This window comes from Rousettus aegyptiacus, unplaced genomic scaffold (assembly GCF_014176215.1).
Source record: "Rousettus aegyptiacus isolate mRouAeg1 unplaced genomic scaffold, mRouAeg1.p scaffold_m13_p_15, whole genome shotgun sequence".
NCBI lineage: Eukaryota > Metazoa > Chordata > Mammalia > Chiroptera > Pteropodidae > Rousettus > Rousettus aegyptiacus.
This window is the reverse complement of record NW_023416290.1, coordinates 6,465,771-6,486,684: the sequence shown is the minus strand read 5'-3', so window position 1 is coordinate 6,486,684 and position 20,914 is coordinate 6,465,771. Positions and strand designations below refer to the sequence as shown.

General features: G+C 40.8%; 1 protein-coding gene across 7 annotated transcripts in view; it reads right to left on the bottom strand.

The window, feature by feature from the left end:
* STAU2 (staufen double-stranded RNA binding protein 2) overlaps positions 1-20,914 on the bottom strand; it is a 202,732-nt gene that overhangs the window by 153,349 nt on the left and 28,469 nt on the right. For all 7 annotated transcript variants that reach the window (XM_016153704.2, XM_036232789.1, XM_036232790.1 and 4 more), the window contains one exon: positions 15,161-15,296. In XM_016153704.2, coding sequence (XP_016009190.1) covers positions 15,161-15,296 — 136 coding nt within the window. The remainder of the gene's footprint in view (positions 1-15,160; positions 15,297-20,914) is intronic.

Genomic DNA, 20,914 nt, shown 5'->3' with positions numbered 1-20,914 from the left:
CCAGCAGGAAAAAAATAAATAGAAATTATTAGAAAACATTTATTTAGAGACTGGTTACACATAATACCTAGTTTCCTATATTTCATATACTTAGACTTATAAACTAACCCCATAAATTCTATTACTCATTAATCTAGATCAGGGGTCAGCAAACTCTGTCTGAAAAGAGCCAGATAGTAAATACCTCAGGCTCTGCGGGCCACATGGCCCCTTTCACACCTACTCGACGCTGCCGTCTGCGGCGTGAACTCAGCCACAGACGACACGACCGCGCTGTGCTCCAGCCAAACTTTATTACGGTCACTGAAATCTGAATTTCATATAATTTTCACACATCACAAAATATTATTCTTCTGTGGATTTTTTTTTCCCAATAATTTTTAAAAGCACAACCTTCAATCGTGGACCATGCAAAAAACGGGCAGCAGGCTGGTTCCGGACCATCGGCTACAGTTTGCCAACCCCTGGGCTAGAAACGCATGAAAAACAGTTCCTGGTAATGCTCTCCAAACATTCTTTTTTAAAACAAAATATAAATACTGTTGTACAGTCACTGTACCATTACTTTTCCAATGTATTAAGTTCTAAAACAGCATTATCTGCCAAAATAATGACTGAACCCCAAACTAAGAAAGCTAAAATATTCTTAATATTTCAAAGCCACAGAAAAAGAGGTCATAAAACTGAAAAATGTTATTTCATTACACATTATTAGGTCATAAATTTCACATGAAATTAAATTTGTTCTATAAAATATTTGCCCATTGAACTATAATGGATTAATTAGTTATTTTAATGCCAAATTAAGAATTTCATTCAACCCACATGTAAAACAGTATTAAAACGTCCTATTTCTTTTCTTTTTTTTTTTCTTTTTAAATCAGTGAACAGAGGTTGTTACACCTAGAAATCAAAAAAGGTACAAAAGAAAGATTCCTTTTTGGTTCCCAAGAACAGGCTCTATAGACAAAGAGCAAAGAAAGAAAAACAGAAGGAAACCACAGAAGCGTCTAGATGGATGGGGGGCGCCACACCGAACGGAAAGGCCAGCCCGGGAAGGACTGTCTCCGCAAAGGGTACAGGAAAGACGTTATCGGACCCGGCACACAGTTTCATAAGAGCATGCGCTGCTTACTCGCAAGTCTTCGCATTTTGGAAAGCTTTGCCTTTTTAAAAAGAAGACAGAGAGAGGGAGTGGCAGAACTCCTACGTTCAAGACAAGAGGGAAACGCCACCAAGAACGGGGCCCTCTCTCCTTAACGTGTGTGCAATTCACCGTTGCACATATACGTGTGCGTGTGATGCGGACACACCAAATTCACCGAGCCTGTATTCAGCTAACTGGCAACTTCGTTCTACCTAAAATGCAGAGGAAACTCAAAACGAATGAAGGGAAAAATAAATTCAGAAATCCAAAAGTCCATGGATTTACCGTTCACGTCCCTCACACTTCCGAGGGCGCTTTCGGGCCTAGTCAAATCCTCCTCACACTTACTTTGCTCCCAATTCCATCCACAATATCAGTTTGCAAGACAAAAGCCTTTGAAGGGCATTAAATTAAGGAGGCCGGGCAAGCACTGATATACAAAGGCAGCTGACGTGCAGCGAGGGGTAAGAGGGCACCTGACAGCCACGGACTGGGAAAGTGACAACAGCAGACTCGGGTGCTCAAGAAACTGATACCTGGGAGCATCCGGCATAAGGCCGGCCCGTGAGTGTACCTCAAAGGCTTACAACGATGGTTGTCACTGATACGGCTAACGCCGAGTCAACACGAGAAAGTCTCTGCGTTCGTAACTCTGGCATTGGTCATATGAAAAATGTATGTCCTAACTTTTAGAAAATTTCTATCTACAATTATTACAACAAGAAAAGGTTTAGTTTTCAGAAAGGGGTAAATCTTCAGCAATTTGAAAGATGTGGCGTCCAGAACAGCTGATTCCCTGAGGACCGGGGCTAACTATAACGTTTACCTTCTTCTTTAACCCTTTTGGCAGTGCCGTGACTGCTGAGACCAGCATGTCACAAAACAGTCCTCGATGTTAATGGGGAATGATGTGCATCCAACCGCTAGGCGCCGGAACCGTCCGGGGAACTTGTCAAACACCGCGTTCGCAGTCACCAGCCGCAGGCCTCGGGCTTGAGCCAGCTCTCCGGGACAGTCCGACCCCCGGCCAGAGCTGGGGACCACATAGGTAAATAGCCTTCTGCATGACATTTTTAAGAATTTTTAAGGAATTTTAAAAGGGGTACGGTATGCAGCACTCATATCACAAAGTTGGCTTCAAATCTCTTTTCTCATAGAGCACCTATGACTTAGGTGATTCCTCAGCTGAAAACCAAGGTCGACACTAAGTTTAGTACCAAACTGTGCCACTTTCCAAAATTTACAAAAGCTCTAATGTGCTTAAGGGCAGAGGAAGTGAGAGAAGAAAGAAAAAAAGGGGGGCTTACTTATAGACTGATATCACTTTTTTTATCAAAATTCCAAATGAAAGATTTATATATATATTTTTTTTAAACTTCATAGTTAATTTAATAATGCTCACATTAAGCCTGTGATTCAAAGCAGTCGTGCTGTAAAAGCTAATCCCATGGATAAATCCATGCTGCCCTCTAATGGCTCCAGGTATTTTTACCTGCACTGTCCCAGAAAGGCTGATGACAAGTACAATTTTGTTATTTTATAAATGGATGAACTACCTTAAATAACACAGAAGGAAAATAAGATTTCACTTTGGGGTGTGACTGAAATCAAAAGAATTATTAAGACTATTATATTCACGTTCAAAATTTTTAAAATTACCAGGTCATTTTCATCAAACCACTATACTGGCCTAAGCATGTGAAAATCAAGATAAAAATCTACACCATCTCTGTGCACCCCACGACTGTCAGCTCTAATTCAGTTTCTCTCCAAAAAAAGTCCACAGCAATGGTCTTCGAACCAAGGCTCGGATCCCATAAAAGAATTTTGAAAACTACATATATTCTTGCACATTTCTTATGACAACTAAAATTTTTAAACCTAAAATTTTTCATTAGAAACTTAAATACTTGCAAAGGATGTAGTTTCTGGTCTACTGTAAATATTAACATTTTAAAACAAAAATGTGATGTCGCTCCTTTTAAATGTACCCACGAGAATCTAAATATAACAAGCTGATATCTGTCCTCATCTACCGCAAAAATACATAAACGCTGTTAACTATACTGGGAATTTTACAACGTTGTTTTTCTTCTTGTACTTGCATTTCATTCCATTCTTTCCCGAGACTTTTGTCCTAATGTTATATTTTACGCCTGAAAGTCTTTTATTGCTCATTCTATCGTAATTCTATGTATCAAAAATATGAATATTAATTAAAATTGTCAGGTTTATATTTCCTGTGACCATAAGCATGGATGTTAAAAAATGTAAAACAATCCATTATTGCAATTATTATTAGCAGACGATTAATGGAACATAAACATTAGAAATTCTGATTATTTTTAAACAAAAAGTAAAATCTTAATGGGCATGCGTCTTAGAGAGGTGAAAGGGCCTTTTTTTAAATGTATATTGTTGTATCTACATAAGAACATTTCTTGCTAACATGAGATAGGTTCTCGATTTAATTCCTATTTCGGTTTTCTAGGCAGGTATAATCACACCCCTAAGTTCTGCAATGGTGGAAGTTTTTTTCTGAGCCACAACTTATACTGTGATCTACCGTCAGAAACGACCTTTAATGCTGTAGCGTCTGACGACTTGATTACGTCCTCTTGCCCTCCGTTGAAAGCAAAGAACCGGAAACTACACACGACTTGCAATCGGATGTGTCACACATTTACTACAATTACTCAGTTTCTCAGTCTCTAGGAATTAGTCCAAAAAGGCATTCCTAAGATTTTTCGAATGATTATTAATTTTACCAGTTATTCTTACACTTATACGTCTTTATTTTGGTATACTCAGAAAAGGTAGAAAAATGAAAATATTGTTAATTTCAATACCAGTCGGCTATAACAATATTTGTTTTTATCTTATCATGCACTTCCAAAACTTTGGAGCAGCAGACAGCCGACACCCAACAGTGCATACTGCCAACCAATCCCAAATCAGGCTAACAAAAAAGTCTCCTTTTGTTTCTCAAGTCAAATACATGTTGGGCAAAAAGAGAAAAGTTTATAATTTGTCTCATAAAGCAAGACAATTATATGCTATACATAAGAGATAAACCAAAAACAGAGAAAAGATAAAAATAAAGGGCAGACAAAAGTATACTGGGCTAACGAAAACAAAGAAAATAGTGATTCTTACCTGATACCAAAATAGAATTCCAGCTAAAATGCACAAATGTCAAAAACTATTTTTACTGTTAAAATCTGTACTTCTCCAATAATGTATAACAGTTATGAACATCTATGTGCCAAATAACACAGCAACTACCTTTACGAAGCAAAACCTGCAGAAGATGCAAGGAGCTTTGTACAGAAGCATGCAAGGGCTAAGACATTGTATCACTCCACTCTCAACATAAGACAGATCAACAGGGGGGAGGGGGAGTTAAGAGGCAGAAAACTTACGCAACGAGCAGAAATTTCCCTACAGAATATGGGAACTCTTCCGTTCTAGCATGCCATCGCCTCTCCTCACCAACTTCAGCCTGCACCAAACATCAGCTTCCACACCTCCACTATAAGGCACACCTGCCCCGTGGCGCCCAGGACGGCCCCTGCCTGCATCGCTGCCTCTACATTCGGCTATTAAGGCCACTTCGGTCACTAATCTGCTCCCAGAGCACGCCCACGCTCACGTGCCAGCCCTCCCTTGGGCTGCCTGAACTCGCTTCCCTTAAGAAACAATTTGAAGTTGAAGCTGTGGGTGGAGAACTTCTCTCTCTCCATCACCCCGGCTGCGTCTGGAGCCTCCCTTTCTTCCTCACTCCTGCTGTTGTTAAGAGCTGAAAAGAGGCTCCCTCCTACGCAGCAGGTGGCATCGGGGAGAAAGTTTTCCTTGGAAGCCAGTTAGAACTCTTTACAAGGCACACTGTTCGCTATAATTAAAATGAGTTTTTATGGGCTATCTCGGGAACTTTGCCACCATTTACCAAATCCTTCCTATGAGAAAATACTTAGCATTCTGAGTTTCCAGTAACCAACATAAAAACATACTTTGGAACATGACCTATTCTGATGATCACCCACAATCTTGCCCAGAATTTATTAGACACAATATTCCATTTCCAAGAAATGCTATTATTGCAAAAACTTCTATAAATATGTAACATAAACACTCATCATTAACAGTCACACCACTTGAATTAAAAACCATACTTAAATTTCTTCCTAAATCAAACTATTAAAAACTGCATAAACCCTTCTCTAAAAATCAACCCTTCTCTAAAAATCAATAGTTCAAGGAAATACATAAAAGTGATTAAATATTAAGGAAAAACACCTGATGTGTAACACTGTTTTTAGATTCATAAAGGAACTCTCCAAACCAAAGAGAGGAAAAAAGATTCAGAGTTGGTCAAATTTCTCGGCGTGAACTAAAGCACCTGTGTAAATTTTCTTTGCATGCCTCTAAAACAGAAAGCCCACTCATCTACACGTCAGGTGCCACACTAAATACATCTTCATAAACTGAACTGTCGCTTTGCCCTGATATTTTTTTAAGACACAAATAAACAAGCATTGCTAAAGCGACATTTTGCTCAACTGAACAAAAAGAGACATTTGGGAGAGAGCATTTCTTCAAACGACTAAACAGAACTAAATATTGTACCGAGTTTTCAGAGCTTGAGCAATCGATCAATAAAATTAGTCTCAACTAGAGGGACAGAGGATACTGTTTATTTCCCCTAATCCAGACAAAGAGTCTTGAAATTTTAAAAACATTTAGGATTAGAAAGATAGGCCATTTCTTACTTAAAAAATTATGACTTTAGTATTTATTAAAGTCTGCATTTTCCGAAAGAATCATGATAAACCTGGGGGGGGGGAGCTTATAGTAATTATTCTTTTGCTGTTACTTTCCTGACATTCACCTTTATGGAGAATTAAGTTTTCAACTGCTACCATAAAGAACCCAAAAAGGATCTCAAGAGCATGTAAAAAACAGTGGCCAAATAAAATAAGACCGTCAACCCAGAATTATAAAAAGTCATCTTTGTATTTCACAATTGGCTTTGTTACGTCTGCTTCTGTTTTTGTTTTAGGGGGATATGAAAAATGTTAAACTTATATGACATGAAAAAAAGTTTTTTATTTAACAAACATACCAGGTATTTTAAACAGTCTCTATTCCAAAATTAAGTGGTGAGCCTTGGGCCTGCCTGCCTATAACTGCGGAACAAAGGAGACTGAATTTGTATCAGAGAAAACTTATTACCAAGTTATTACTAACTCTGTGGCAAGAAAACGTAGACCAGCCATTCCTTGGGAATGAAAGAAAGTTGAGGGATCCAAAGTAAAATGGACAGCTATCCAGCGACGACGAGGCAGAAGTATGTGTATAAAATGCTGCAAACAGCTATAAAAGGCACAAATTTTCGAAGGCTCATGCGTAAATCCCAAGCTAATAAATAACTGCTGATGTGCACTGCAGTTTTTCTAGGGAGAAATGACCCTCTGGGCTGCAATGTCAGAATTATTCCAGGATTAACTAAATTCCAACAAAAGGCCAAAAGTATGCATATCTATATTAAAGAATCAATCATTCCTTCCAAAAAGCGCCTACTCAGAAATTACAATAGAAGAGCATCCGTGATTTTTTTTAATTGGGCACAAGTGAGTTTTTTAAAACCTCTCAAAAGAACAATGTCCCAGTGCAAATACACCGATACTTGAATTCTTTTCAAGGAACGACACACACTGTGATAAAGTAATGTTATGAGCCATGTGTGGTCCTGGAGTTTTGTATTTAACCTTGAAAACACGACGATAAGGAAACCTGACTTATTCTCCCTGGTTTGCAGATGAGGTAACGGGGAACTGGAGGCTCAAGGACCCGCTCGCGACCACACAGCTGCCATTCCAACTCATCTGTACTTACAACCAGACCGCATTACCTACAGTGTAAGAGGCAACAGTTAAACAGTATTTATCGAGCAGAGCAGTAGCTAAGCAATTTACAGACACGATTTGATCTTCAAACACTATTAGATAAATATTAGTTTAGCCCCTAGTAAGACATGTATAATGGTTTTGGCCAAATGCTTGAGAGGCAAAAATGTGACGCTTTCTAGAAACATTTTTAGCTTCAAAGAAAATTGCACACTGCAAAATGTGTTTTTAAGTCAACTTCATTGAGGTAAATTTTCTACATAATGATATGGGCCTATTTTAAGTTCTTGGTTAATGAGTTTCGACATACACCCATTTCATTTTCATCTTAATTTCGTTCAAAATATTTCTCCAGTATGGTCTGTGATTTCTCCTTTGACCCGCACACTATTTAGAAATGCGTTGTGTTTCATTTCCAAACGTCTGTGGAATTTCCCAGATATTTTCGTGAAATTCATTTCTAACTTAATCCCTGTGTGGTCAGAAGAGATAGTTTACATTATTTTAATTCTGTCTATTTTGCTGAGAATCGTCTTAGGGCATGACGTTGCGGCTCTCTGGTGCACGTCCCACGTGCGCTTGGAAAGAATGCGTCCTGCCGTCCCTGGGAGGAGAGGCCCGGAACGGTGGCCGACAGTCTCACCGACTCCCACAGCTGCCTCAGCTCGAGCCGCCGCAACAGAACCCCACAGCCTGGGTGGCGTAAACGACGGGAGTTTGTTTCTTCACAGTTCCGGCGGCTAGGAGTCTGAGATCAAGGTGCTGGCTCGCTAGCACGGGCAGTTTCTGGGGAGAGCTCTTTTCCTGGCTTGTAAGTGGCAGACTTATGTCCTCGGGTGGTGGCTGGGGGCAAGGGCATGGGGTACGGAACTAGCTGTCTGGTGCCCGTTCCTAGAAGGGCACTAATCCCATCATGAGGGCTGCACCCCCGGGACCCTTCTAAACCCAATCATCTCCCAAAGGTCCTGGCTCCAAATCCCACCACATTGGGAATTAAGGCTTCAAAATATGACTTTGGGGGCACACGACTCAGTCCACAGCAGCAGCGGTAGCCTGACCGCCCTCTGCCTACTCGTCCGAAGGCCCGTTAGCAGTACGTGCATATGTAGAATCATGAGGTCTTCGTGGTGATTTTACCCGTTCCTCATCGGTAATTTTATCCCCGGAAATAGTTCTTGTTCTGACGTCTGCTTTGTCTGGCATAAACGTAGCCGCCCCAGCTTGATCGTGATCAGCGCTTGCGTGGCACACCATTCTCCGTCCTTTCCTTCCAGCCGCTCCGTCCTCGGACTCGCAGCTGCTGTCTGTCTCCACGTCACGCGTGGCTGCGCTTCCTGCCCCTTTGTCCAGCCCGTTCGGCCTCACCTTGGCTCCGGCACGACCTGTTCACACTCTCGTCTCGGGCTCGTGGCCGTTTTAAAAGGCAACGCATGTTTAATGTTTCCTTGTTATGGGTTTAGATTTAATTCCCCTACACGGAAAACAGTCTTAACTTAATTAATGTAACCCTATGTAAAAATATGAGAAATATTAAAAATTCTGTCTTGTAGCCTCCTATCTTTCAGATCTACATCTATTCTATAAAGCGATATCCTCGTAAATACTTTTAAAAGAAATATCATTTTGAAAAGTTATGACATGCCTCCCAGGTATAAAGCATATGATAAAACAGAAAAATGTATATTCCCCAAACCAAGGGGTATAACATACAAAAGCCAAAATTTTATATAGCCTCTTGAATGAATTTCTACTTTTCACCACCTCACATGGATTTCATTTATCCAAGAAGCTTTAAAGTTGTGTGCCTGGCTGGCTTTTTCCCGCTGCGTTGAACCATATGAAGCCGACATATTTAGAAGTCATAAAAGGTCAGATACTGACTGTGTCACATGGTTTAACTTATCGATTAGCCACCAGCCTTGGAATACTAGCCAAAGCGAACGCCACCAGATCGCATGTTTTTATCAGTATACAAGCACCATCTGGTGGCAGAAAGCAAAACTGTAGGTTTACACCTGTGTGTACCACTGTGGCTACAAGTATACTGTTTCTCAAGTGTTCTACTTTCAATGTGGTTTTTAAAGAGGTATTACAGACTAGTGAAGAATGCTCCGACTGCAACTTGAACAAACTCGAAATAAATACTGCACCGATGTCAAAATGATTAGCAGCCAGTCACCAGCCTATAAAACGTAAACTTGGAAATGTAATCAACAGGCTACTTCATAAACTAAAATGTTGGTTATTTCTAGTTCTACTGATATTTAACATAATGACATAAAATCAATTCAGATACTTCAAAAAAACGTATTTTACCCTATTAAATTCCCACTGACAGCCACGGCAGTCCCACGAGCTATCAAGTCTGCCTTCTAAGTACCTGGACACTGTCCCCTCCTCTCCACTGCCCCGTCCCGGCTCCCGCCACGATGAGCCTGCATTACAACACCACCCTTGTCATTCACCTTTCTCCCCTGAATTTGAAGCGCATCCAAACTATTTTCCACATACCGCCAAAACGATATTCCTAAAATAGATATCCAATTATTTCATCCCTTAGCTTAAACCCTTCGATGGCTCTCAGTCATCTTCGGGAGAGAGTCTACACCTCTCGGCATGCCACCTGAGGACATCCGGGTCAGCGAGTGCCTTGCCTGAACGTCAATCAGCCTCTTCACCCCAGACATACCGATCTGCTTGCGAGGCCAGGAATGAACGAAACTTCTCAGGTTTCCTTGCCATGGTTCCCCAAATCGAGATCGCTTTTCCTTACCTTCTTCACCTAGCTAACACCTACCTACTTACCCCTGAAGATTCGGTTCAAGTGTCACTTCCTTCTGGAGGCTTCTTTGCTTTCAGACTGAGGGAGGGACTCCCATCACACACACAACACACCTGTCATTCTGGTCTTCTTTTCACTGTCTTCCTCTCGTGGCGGACTCAGAGCCTACTAGACTGCTTTTCATCAGAGTATCTACTCTAACGCATGTGGCAAAGAGAAGCATTCAATAAATGTTTGCTGAATGAATAAAACCTCACAGAAGTCCTTTCGTTTGGTATTATCTTTCTTTAGCAAATGAGGAAACTGGGGAGGTCTGGAGCCTTGCCCAAGATCACACGGCTAAAAGCATCAGAATCAGGATTCAAACCGAATGTTCTGGCTTTTCTCTCAGAATCTTTGTCTTTGGGGGACCACTGTATAACATAGCTGCGCTCTCCACAGCGGTTTGGGACAGGATGAGACTGAATCCTGTTTATCAGGGTAGGGCACAAACCCAAGCTTGACCAACTTCAGTTCCCCCATCCCAAATCCTATCTGAATGACAATTCTGGGATGGACAGGCTACTCATAGTTTTTTGTTGTTGTTTGTTTTGTGCGTTTGTTTGTTTGTTTGTTTGTTTCGGGGAGGGAGGGACTTTCCTAAGAACTACTCAGAAACAAACACTTGTTCTCCCGTAGACTACAATTTGAAGGACTTTGCACAGCAAGAGTTGTCGCAAATGGTAGTGAGTTTCTTTAAAAACAAAAGTCCAGCAGAAAAAAAAAAAAGAGAGAGAGAGAGACAGGAGCTAGAAAGAGAGATTAAAAATGAAGGAAAACAACACTACAGCCTGCATCCAACGGGGCCTGAAGGTCTCCCCAAGACGGGGCATGAATTCCCCTCGTCGCATTACCTAGTCGAGCTGTGGCCATTGGCCAAGCAATACTCTGTCTCTGTGTGTGAATACAGGAAAGTGGTAAACTCTCTGTCGAGGGCCTGACTTCACCCATTTTATTGGTCGAGATAACGCACCTAATTTTTTGTAACAACGCTGGGAGAATGAAAGCATAAAACGTTCTGCGATCTCTATATCTTGTACTTTGTCATATAAACGCTGTATGCTTTCAATTTTATATCTGTTAGTGAACGGGGCCCCAAGTAAGAAAGAAAAAGGTGTGACTGGATACATTCATTTTCAAACACCTCGAGTGTAACGAAGGGAGACGGTACTTCAGAATCCAGGTCATAATAATAATCTCCTTCTCTCTCCGGGGTTGGGGGAGGGAAAGGCCTTTGCATGAGGTTCAAGCGGAGGGAGCTCATCAGGAAAGAACAAATTTTAAAAACCCCCTGGGTGACAGCTAATTATTAAGTTTTTCTTTACGTAGGAAATGAAAGGACCTTTACAAAATCCCTGTAAATGATACCTGGTTCTTAAACTTTGTGACCTTTCATTGCCTTCCTTTTTAAGAAGCGACTGATTCATTTGCAATGTGACAAAAAGAGTCTCCCATGATCTCTGGCTCCAAACTCCCAGGAACACATTCCGGCGAATGCTGCAAACGAGGGTCATACGTGAAGTCACGATTTTAATAGCCCAAGGAGCAATGCTGAAGTTTGCCCTTTGTGAGCAGAGAGCTTTTAATCAACACATGGCTTGGCAGCTAGCTTACCAGTACTTCCCTATTTTCTTTTTACCCTTTTTGTGATCTATGTAAAATTCTCGAGATGCTGCAAAAAAGCTGAAGGGTAAGTCCACATCGTCCATTACGTGGGAATGACCGAAGGCACGACCCTTTGATGAAGCCATAAATGAAACCCTGGCACCCTTGTGACGACCGTGGAATCAGTCTTGAAACTAGGGGTTGACAACAAAGGGAAGATGTCTACGTTCGTAACAGAAAATCTAGAGCAGAGAAAGCGAATGCGCACACGCCTTCACACAGCGACTCCGCTGCCCTCCGGTTCGCTCCGTCCCAGCCGCGTGGCTCCTGGCGGAGGCGCCAGCACGCCGGGCTCCCTCCCGCCGCAGGGCCTTCGCGCCTGCTGCCCCGCCGCCCAACGCTCCCCGCTCCTCTCACGCAGTGGCACTGCTCTGCCCAGGGAGCGAGAGCCTCCCCTACCAGACGGAACGTGAGCTCCCTAAGGACAGAGACTGACGTCTGATTTTTCACGGCTTCAGCGCCAGATTTCTTTCGTTAAAACTAAATTAAAATATTATGTATCAACTATCCAAAAATAAAGAAGTTCAAACCAGAGTAATAATAAATCCACTCATCAAAATTCTAGCCAAGTTTCAAGAAAGGACTGTAGGTATCAAAATACAATAAACATTTCAATATAATGGCCTTGCGAGTCTACTCATCGTAGTACACTTAGAGTGACATATCTTGCCAGGGTAAAAGGGGCAAGGTGTTCTTGGCCCAGGTGACCAAACGTACCGACTGCGCTGAAATGGGCAAACGGTGTTATTTACAGCAGGTAAACTCAGGCTGACGAGAAAAGTTATGGTACGTGACAAGAGAAGAGAGACCGTGAAGCAACCGTAAGACGAATGGGAATGGTACGACCTCTCGCCTCTCACGGCCGCAGACAGCAAGCTGGGAGGTGGCGAGCCTGCCCCGGACGCTCCGCCGGGGAGAAGAGGGAGGAGAGAACGGGGTGGGACGACGCCCCGGCGGGCCAAGGAGAGCCGGGCCTGGAACAGGACAGCCGGGCGAGGCTGGTGGGCCCTCTCCCCGAGACTACGCAAGGGGAACACACGGACTACGTGGCACCAGCTACAGGTTCCAGCAAGGCAGGTAAGAGAGAGACGGCAGCTACCTGGTGGACGAGGGACATCACCACAAAGACCGGAAGGGCCAGAGCACAATACGGGACATTCACACAGAGCGGGGCGCCCCTCCCTTCCTGCCGGGAGAGTGCGGTAAATCCCCCCAGATACGCCTGGGAGGAAACGGAGCCGAAGTCTGACTGAGCACGTGTTCCTTAGAGAACCTGAGCAATGACACTTAAATGAGTTACTGACAGTTTGAATAGGACTAAGTTTTAAGTGGTAATTTCTCCACTACCAAGCAAAACACCCAAACGATCATGTGTACATTAAAATAAATATCTTCTCCTCACATCTGAGTTGTCATGTCATTAAATATACAAAACGATTTTACAAGCATCAGCATCCCACCACAAGAAGAAACGATAATTATGTGACATGATAGAAGTATTAGCTAGTATTCCAGTGGCAATCATACTGCAATAGGGATGTACCAAATCAGTGTTATACACTTTAAACTTACACAATGTTATAGGTCATGTACATGTATAATCAATTACATCTTAATAAAAAATTTTTAAAGCATCAGAAGTATCTGATCACACACGAGAATGAATTTCTTAGGGCAGAAAAGCAGTGTGAGAAATCACAAAAAAATAATTTACAGATTGCATTATATAACATTAAAACTGCAGTGCATTAAAAACAAATACAAAACTAAAAGCCAATTTTTTAAAAAGCAGGAAAATTAAACAAATAAAATAGACTTAATGTGATACCCTCAACAGATAAACATTTGAAGATTGGTCAAGTCATGCAATAAAAATTAGCAAATAAAAACAGACAAATCAAAAAGGAAAAGCAACTAATAAATAAATATTTAAAAAACTGTTAAGTCTTACAAATAATCAATAAAACCAAAATCTAAAATCATACCACTTTTTAACTATTGAACAACACAATGTGTTCAAACTCAGTGTGCAATGAAAGTTGTCAGACTGCAATGAAATATACTGTAAGAATTAGTACAAACACTAATGTAATTGGGCAATACATGACTCTTGTTGACCCAATCTTCCCCTTGTAGTAATCCACCTTAAAGAAATAATCAGTGATGTGAATGAAAATCTGTGTATAAAGATTGTTTACTACATTATTTATAGCTGTCAAAAAAGGGGCAACAACTTAGATGATCGAAAAAAGTATACTTTGTATACTTATAAAGTATCCCTTGTTTATATTCTTATAAAATAAGTATATAAAGTATACCTAAAACACTTATATAGTAAAATTTATATACTACATACTTTAAAATACATAAAGTATACCTTCGCCATATGAAGCATTAATACCCATCAAAAATATTTTTCAAAGATTACTTAAAGATATGAAAAATAATCACTATAGTAAATGAAAACGGGGTGCGGTGTTGCAAATACATAATGAAGGAATTAAAACTACTACTGAGCAATAAACACTACTCAGCAATAAAAGAGGGCGAAACCCAGATACGAGCAACACGGATGAATCTCAAAAAAACAAACGCAAACAAACAAAACAAGAAAAACATTACACGAAGTGAGAAAAGCCAGACGGAAAGGAGCAGATACTGTATGAGTACACTTATGTGAAGTTCAGTGACAGGCAAAACGCATCTACGGTGACAACAGCGGTTACTCTCCTGGGAGGAGGCGTACAAACACAAGAGGGTACGGGGAAGGCCCAGGGCTGACGGCAAGGTGCTGGGCCTTGTCTGGGCGGAGATCACGTGAGGGCACACAGAGGTAACGCATCCTCCAGTAAACTCTAAACACACAGATACATAAATACAACGATAATACGAAGTTGTCGAGATGCACATTTAAGGCATGTGCATGTTACCGTTCATATACTGTACACTCCCATAAAGTATTACAGAAATTATATATAAACGGTAACTTTAATTTGGTTAAATATATTAACATGCAAAGTATAAAAAGAACATAAAATGTACCAAAATATTAAAGGTGGTTAATTCTGGGATTGCAAATTAGATTTTCTTCTTTAAATTTCTGCATTTTCCACATTCACTAAGATGAGTTAAATGACTTTTGTAAATGATCAGAAAAAAAACAATAATAGACTTTTTTTAAAATTCTGCCGTGCTTATAAAAGAAAATTCTGTTACATTTATAACTGTCACAGAATTATACAATGGATAGAAAGGCTTAGTAAATCCTTCTAACGAATTTCCTATAAATTATAAACACTTATGTTTACAATGTATTTGAAGAAATTTAAAAAACACTAATTAAGCTAAACATCTGCTTGGTGAATAAATAAACAAGTCAACCGGGAAGTCAACACTATACTGCAGAATGACTTTAAAACATGGTCCCACCTACAACAAATACAGGGCCCTTATGGCTATATAAAAACTAGTTCTTGAAAACCAGTTATTTTTTTTTTAAGATATTACCTTAAATATCCCTTATGAGCCTGATTTATCTAACTTCCATGCAAAATGCCTGAAGCAAATATTTATTATAGTGAGAATACTGTGAGTTTAGAACAACAAAAAAGACATACGAACCTCTGATTGTACATGCCCCGGAAGTTGTAATTAGCTCTGTAACTTGGGAAAGGCTTTGGGTCTAATGGCCTGTAGATGGCAGGCTCTCCCCTCTTCATAGCGAGCCCATTTAGTTCCACGGTTGGAGTTATACTACCTGTTTAAAAAAAAAAACAACAACATATTAAAAGCACACAAGTGAAACATCTCCATAACAAATCACGCAAGCTATATTTATGTTACATATAATCACCATGATAGAAGGTGGGGGAAGGTGGCCCATCCTTGTGGTTTCCTAAGGGAATGCATAAACAAAATAAACAGGAAAAGCATTTCCGATGAAATCTATTTGGGGGTTTTTGCAACATTTTTCCGTACGTTAATGACAAAAAATTCAACGTTATAGTGATACTATTTCAAAACAAGGCAAACACAAGATTCACAGACTGTTGAGTTTGGATATTATAAAGAAAGCATTAAACGTCAACATTACTTACCCCAGAAAAGTTACAATTATTTAATCATTAAAAACATCATGTGAATATTTTTATTTATATTTTGGTAATCAAGCAACTAAAATTAGCAATGAATACAGGCTCATCAATAATTCTTGGATTTATCTAACAAAAATAAATTTCTAATTTTTTCTACAACCAACAAGACAAATACAACGTTTTCTCTGGATAATCTTTATAGATATCTACTGAAGCATTTATGAAATGACATATCTAAGATTAGTTTCCAAATAAGCCAGAGGAGAGACAGATGAGAAACAAGATTGGCCACCATTAACGACTGGAGTGGTGATACATACAGGGACATTCACTATCTTAATCTTCACTTTTGTAAAAGTTTGAAAAATTCCATAAAATAACGTGCAATGTAAAATTGCATCACATTATTTTAAGAACCAAAAGAGGTCATTCAGTAAAAACAGGTATCTATGTTCCATATAACAAATCGCAAAAATTAATCTAAAGCTTTCATAGAAACTAAAATTGATTTGCAATATAGAGTCGGTACTGCTCCATCTTCACGACGCCTTGAGTACCACACAGGGAAGCCTCCCTCCACTCGTCGCACACGACCTGGCTCCACGTATCACAGCCGAGAACCTGGGACTGGCACAAGGCACCAGCAACGGCCTGGAGAGAGGATGCGAAGGCACGGCCGGCCGCCTGGGGACGAAGCGGTCCCCCGAAAGCCAGCACCTGCGCGTTGCGCGTCTCATTTCCTAAGGATTCATGCGGAACCACTGAACGGTATAAAGGGATGGGAACTGAACCAAGGTTAAGAAGAAGGAAAGAATAAAGTGGGCAGGAGGAAAAAAGAAGAAACGCCAACGAAAAAGGATACAGAGAAGAAGAACAGCAAAGAGAACTTAACGCATTGAATAGGAAGGCCAAGGAGTCCAAATCCCCCCCACAATACACACAACCAGGCGGAGGAAGAGAAAGTCAAGCATAAAAGGACGAGATCTTTTCTTTCTTTCTTACAGCATTTTTCCTACCAAGGGATAAGTACAACATGCAGACCTTCGGTATACAGCCCATGTGACCACCATTCAGATCAAGATACATTTCCATCACCCGGAAAGTTCCTTCGAGTCTTTTTCAAGTCAAGACCTACCTCCCCAAATTACCCACTCTGACTTTTGTCATCATAGGTTAATTTTGTCTGTTCTTCAAATCTTAACATGTATCACTTTTTCTTGCTGCTTTCACTCAATGTACTGATTTTGTTGAATATATCAGTATTTCAAACTTTTTTAAAATCGCTGAATAATATTCCACCGAATGAATATACCATTTATATATTCTCCTGTTGATGGGACATTTGGGTTGTTTCCAATTTGGGCCTATTTAGCGAAAAGCCACATTGAACATTTTTTAATAAGTATTTAGTGGGCATACACTCATTTCTCTTGGGTATACGATTAGCAGTGGCATTGCTAAGTCACAGAGTAGGCTTATATTTAATTTTATTAGAAATTGCCTAACAGTTTTCCAAAGATTTTTATTAGAGGGCAGTCTATGCCTTTAAAAGTTCATGACTTTCTCATTTCACAAAGATTTCAGTTTAATAATTAACATGAAAATTAGTTATAAGATTAACATCCTTTCAAATTCTACCTCGCAATAATCATACACAAACAGCATAAAGTTCAAATAGAGAAAGCTTGAAAGACCTCATCTTTAAGTATGGCAAGAAAAGGAAAATTAACATTTTTTAGTCACCAGTGAGGATACAATTATGTCTGTCACCCATACTAAAATTGGATTCTAAACTAGGTAAAAGTATTGTACTCATATCATTTAAATAAACAAATAATGTAATATAAATTCCTCATTTGAAAGTAAGGCTATAGTATATTTTCTCCACGGAAATGCCAGAAACTGTTCCTTGTGAAGGGGAGTAAAAGACAAGCAGAAACCAGGCTAAAATGGTTCGATTCTTCTAGAATAGTCTCTCCACCTGCTTCATGAAGAACGAGACAGACACCCCTCCACACAAACACAGCGCCTTTGCTTACACAGCAATGCTTCCACAGAAAACATTCAGAGAATAACTCCGAAGCCTGAGACCCCGCCAGGCGATGCTCAGTACCACTGTTTTCAGCATGGGACAGCTGAGGACCGTCGCACAGGAATCCTCACGTTATGCGGCTACAAAGCTGACACTATTAACACCCAATTTTCAGTGGTTTTTAGATGCACTAAGGAAAATTTCTATATTTATCAGTAATAACTATAAAAAGGCTAATTAATTAGAGACACTAACGTATGTGACTACAATTGTGGATCCCTTTTATGGGACAGGTGAAAGAAAATGGCTACGGCCAGTTTTCAGGGAGCAACCTATTACTAACACCTGAGAACAGAGCTCTGCAGGAAGTCAGACTAGTCCCTGGAACATAGCGCTGACTCAACAAATATTTATGGAAAGAATGAACTGATTCGTCAATCGAGCGGTCTCCCTGGAGAAATGGCTGGCCCCCCAGGGCTGTGGCAAGGAAAATACGAAATGACCTCGGAACATACTATTGTGCCAGAAAGTAAGATGTGCTCAGAGAATGATGAGGAACTCTCAGAAGGACACAGGACTTAACACGAAGGGGACGTACCACTGGTCACATCTGGGACAAGCTGAAAATCAGAGTAAGTAATGGCAGAGGATAAGCCTGTAAGTAAAATAGGAATGCAAGAGTCTATAATGACATAAATAAAAGGACACACAAAAAAAGGAGAGGGAAGAGACAGCTCTTGGGTAGAGCGTTAACTAATTAATCTGAAGAGAATACTGGAATTTTAAAAAATCCTCCTTTGGGAGAATAAATTTCTGTTGTTTTAAGCCACAAAAGAAAAAAAAATAACCCTTTTGCAATCTTCAGAGTAATAACTGATTCAGACAAGAATCATCAGTGGGTGCCAAATACAGCTGGGTGAAAGAAAGTCTGATGAGGAACAATGTTTACATAGTCTCAAAGTATCTTCCCAGAAGATACGCATTAATTATGTATTATTTAATAAGAAAACATTCTTATTGACAATAGAGACAGCTGGCAGACATACTCTGCCAAGTGACAAAAGTCATCACTAATGAGACAAATCTGTTCTCAGGTGTCTCCTGATAGGAAACACTGAGATATTGATGCTAAAAACATATAAATCATGAGGAAACACCAGAAAACCTCAACTGAGGGGCATTCTGCAAACAACGTGGCCTGTACGCCTCAAAACTGTCCCCGTCGAAAAGCCAAGGAGACCGAGGAACCATGGAGATTGACGTGGAACGAAGAGAAATGCTCAGTGAGGGACCCCGACGACATCCTGGACCCACAAAGGGCATTACGGGGTCAGTCCGGGGAATGCGAATGGAGTCTGCGGACCTTTCGGTGACGTCGGATCGGTGTATTTCCTCGGAGGACGGCGTCCGGGCACTTAGGGCCCTGGGCGAAAGGGACCGCGCGTCCGTCCACAAACGGCTCCTGTTCCCGATCGGCTCCTGTTCCCGATCGGCTGAGAACCGTTAACGACTGGGGAATCTGGGAGAGGGGACGCGGCACTCTTTCCATGAATGTTATATAAATCTGAAATTATTTCTGTAAAAAGTTTTTAAAAGTTAGGGGAAATGACGCGAAATAAGTTCTATGATATATTCTTAATTAACTGTCAGACTTGCCGTGGTGTAGACGGATCTAACTGCTCTCTGGGATGTAACTACTCTTTCTGACTGCCCTAACTCTCTGTATGTGAGGTCTGAACCCCCTGCCTCTACAGTGCAGAGAGGAACAGACTGTCCTTTCAACAGACAGAACTGAGTTAATGAGTGTCTATATATTAAAAAAAGGAAAAATCTTCTCACGTCATACAAAACCTCACATCATACAAAAACCTCGATTCCTGGCAGATTAAATTTAAAAGACAAATAATAAAGCTTCTAAAAATATTGTGAGGTTATCTTGATAACTCTGTGGGAGACGAAGATGTCTCAGCACTCAAAGAAGCACTAATCATAAAGGAAAAGACTTCTAAATTAGACTTTATTTAAAAAAAAAAATTCTGTTCATCAAAAGGCACCATAAGGAGTATGGAAAAATGTGTGCAAAACGAATATCTGGCAAAGAATATCCAGAATATATAAGAATGCTACAAGTCAATAAAAAAATAGAAAAACTTAAAAATCAGATAATGCAGTTTTTTTGTGGGAAAAACTATTTTAACCAGCACTCCAGCAGGAGACCCTAATGCCAACAGGCGTATGAAAAGATGCTCAGTTTCATCAGTTATCAAGGAAATGCAAATTAAAACCACAATGAATAGATAATACATCCCCCTTCCCCAAATGAGAAAAGCTAAAACATCTGAAAGCTAAAGACATGTTGGCAAGGGCGGGAAATGACGATGTTTGACATTACGCGTGTATATATTATGTACGTATTCTTTTAAGTATGAACTTGGAAAGGGGCAACCATTCATTCATTCATTCATTCGGGGACACGGGATTCCTCCCCCAAATCAGGGAGGAGACGGGTCTGGCTGTGCTGCCCAGGCTCAGCTGCTCACAGGTGTGGCCCCGCTACGGCCCAGCACGGAATTGTCACCTGCTCCATTTCTCACCCGGGCTGGTCCACCCCTCCTTAGGCAGCCTGGCGAGCCCCTCCCAGGAGGGCACGACACGAGGCCAACCTAGTGCGGACACCTGGTCAGCGCCGGGCACTGTAGCCCACACGGCTCCTGGGTCCACGCGATCCTCCCGCCTCGGCCCCCGAGGTGCTGGGACCAGACTCACACCACCTATATATTTTTTTTTTTTGTCATCCTGACCCTTTTATTGTTATTAAAAGTACAAGGTACTTAAATGCAATGGTGAACATATAGGGCAAAAATGAATAATAAAATTAATGTTGAGGTAAGCAGTGAGCTGAATGTTTGGGTCTCCAAACCGAGTAACCCAAAACCACTTAAAAATGGGTATGTTCATGGTGAATGACCACTGCCTTCAGGTGAGAGAGAATGGGCAAAGTTGTTCTTGCTCAACTTCCAGGAAACTTCTCCCAAGAACATCCTGTAACTGCTGCTGCAATTCACGACTCAATCTGGCCAGAACTGGGTTTCCTTGCTACAGCTAAAGGATGCCTGAACGGCTCTTCCTTTTCCTAACAGATCTAGCAATGAAAGTGTGCGATGGAAGAACAATGAATGGCTCGGACACCTGTCTCTTATGGTGCTCGTCGACTTCTGGCCTTAACTCATCTTCCGATTTGACTTCACC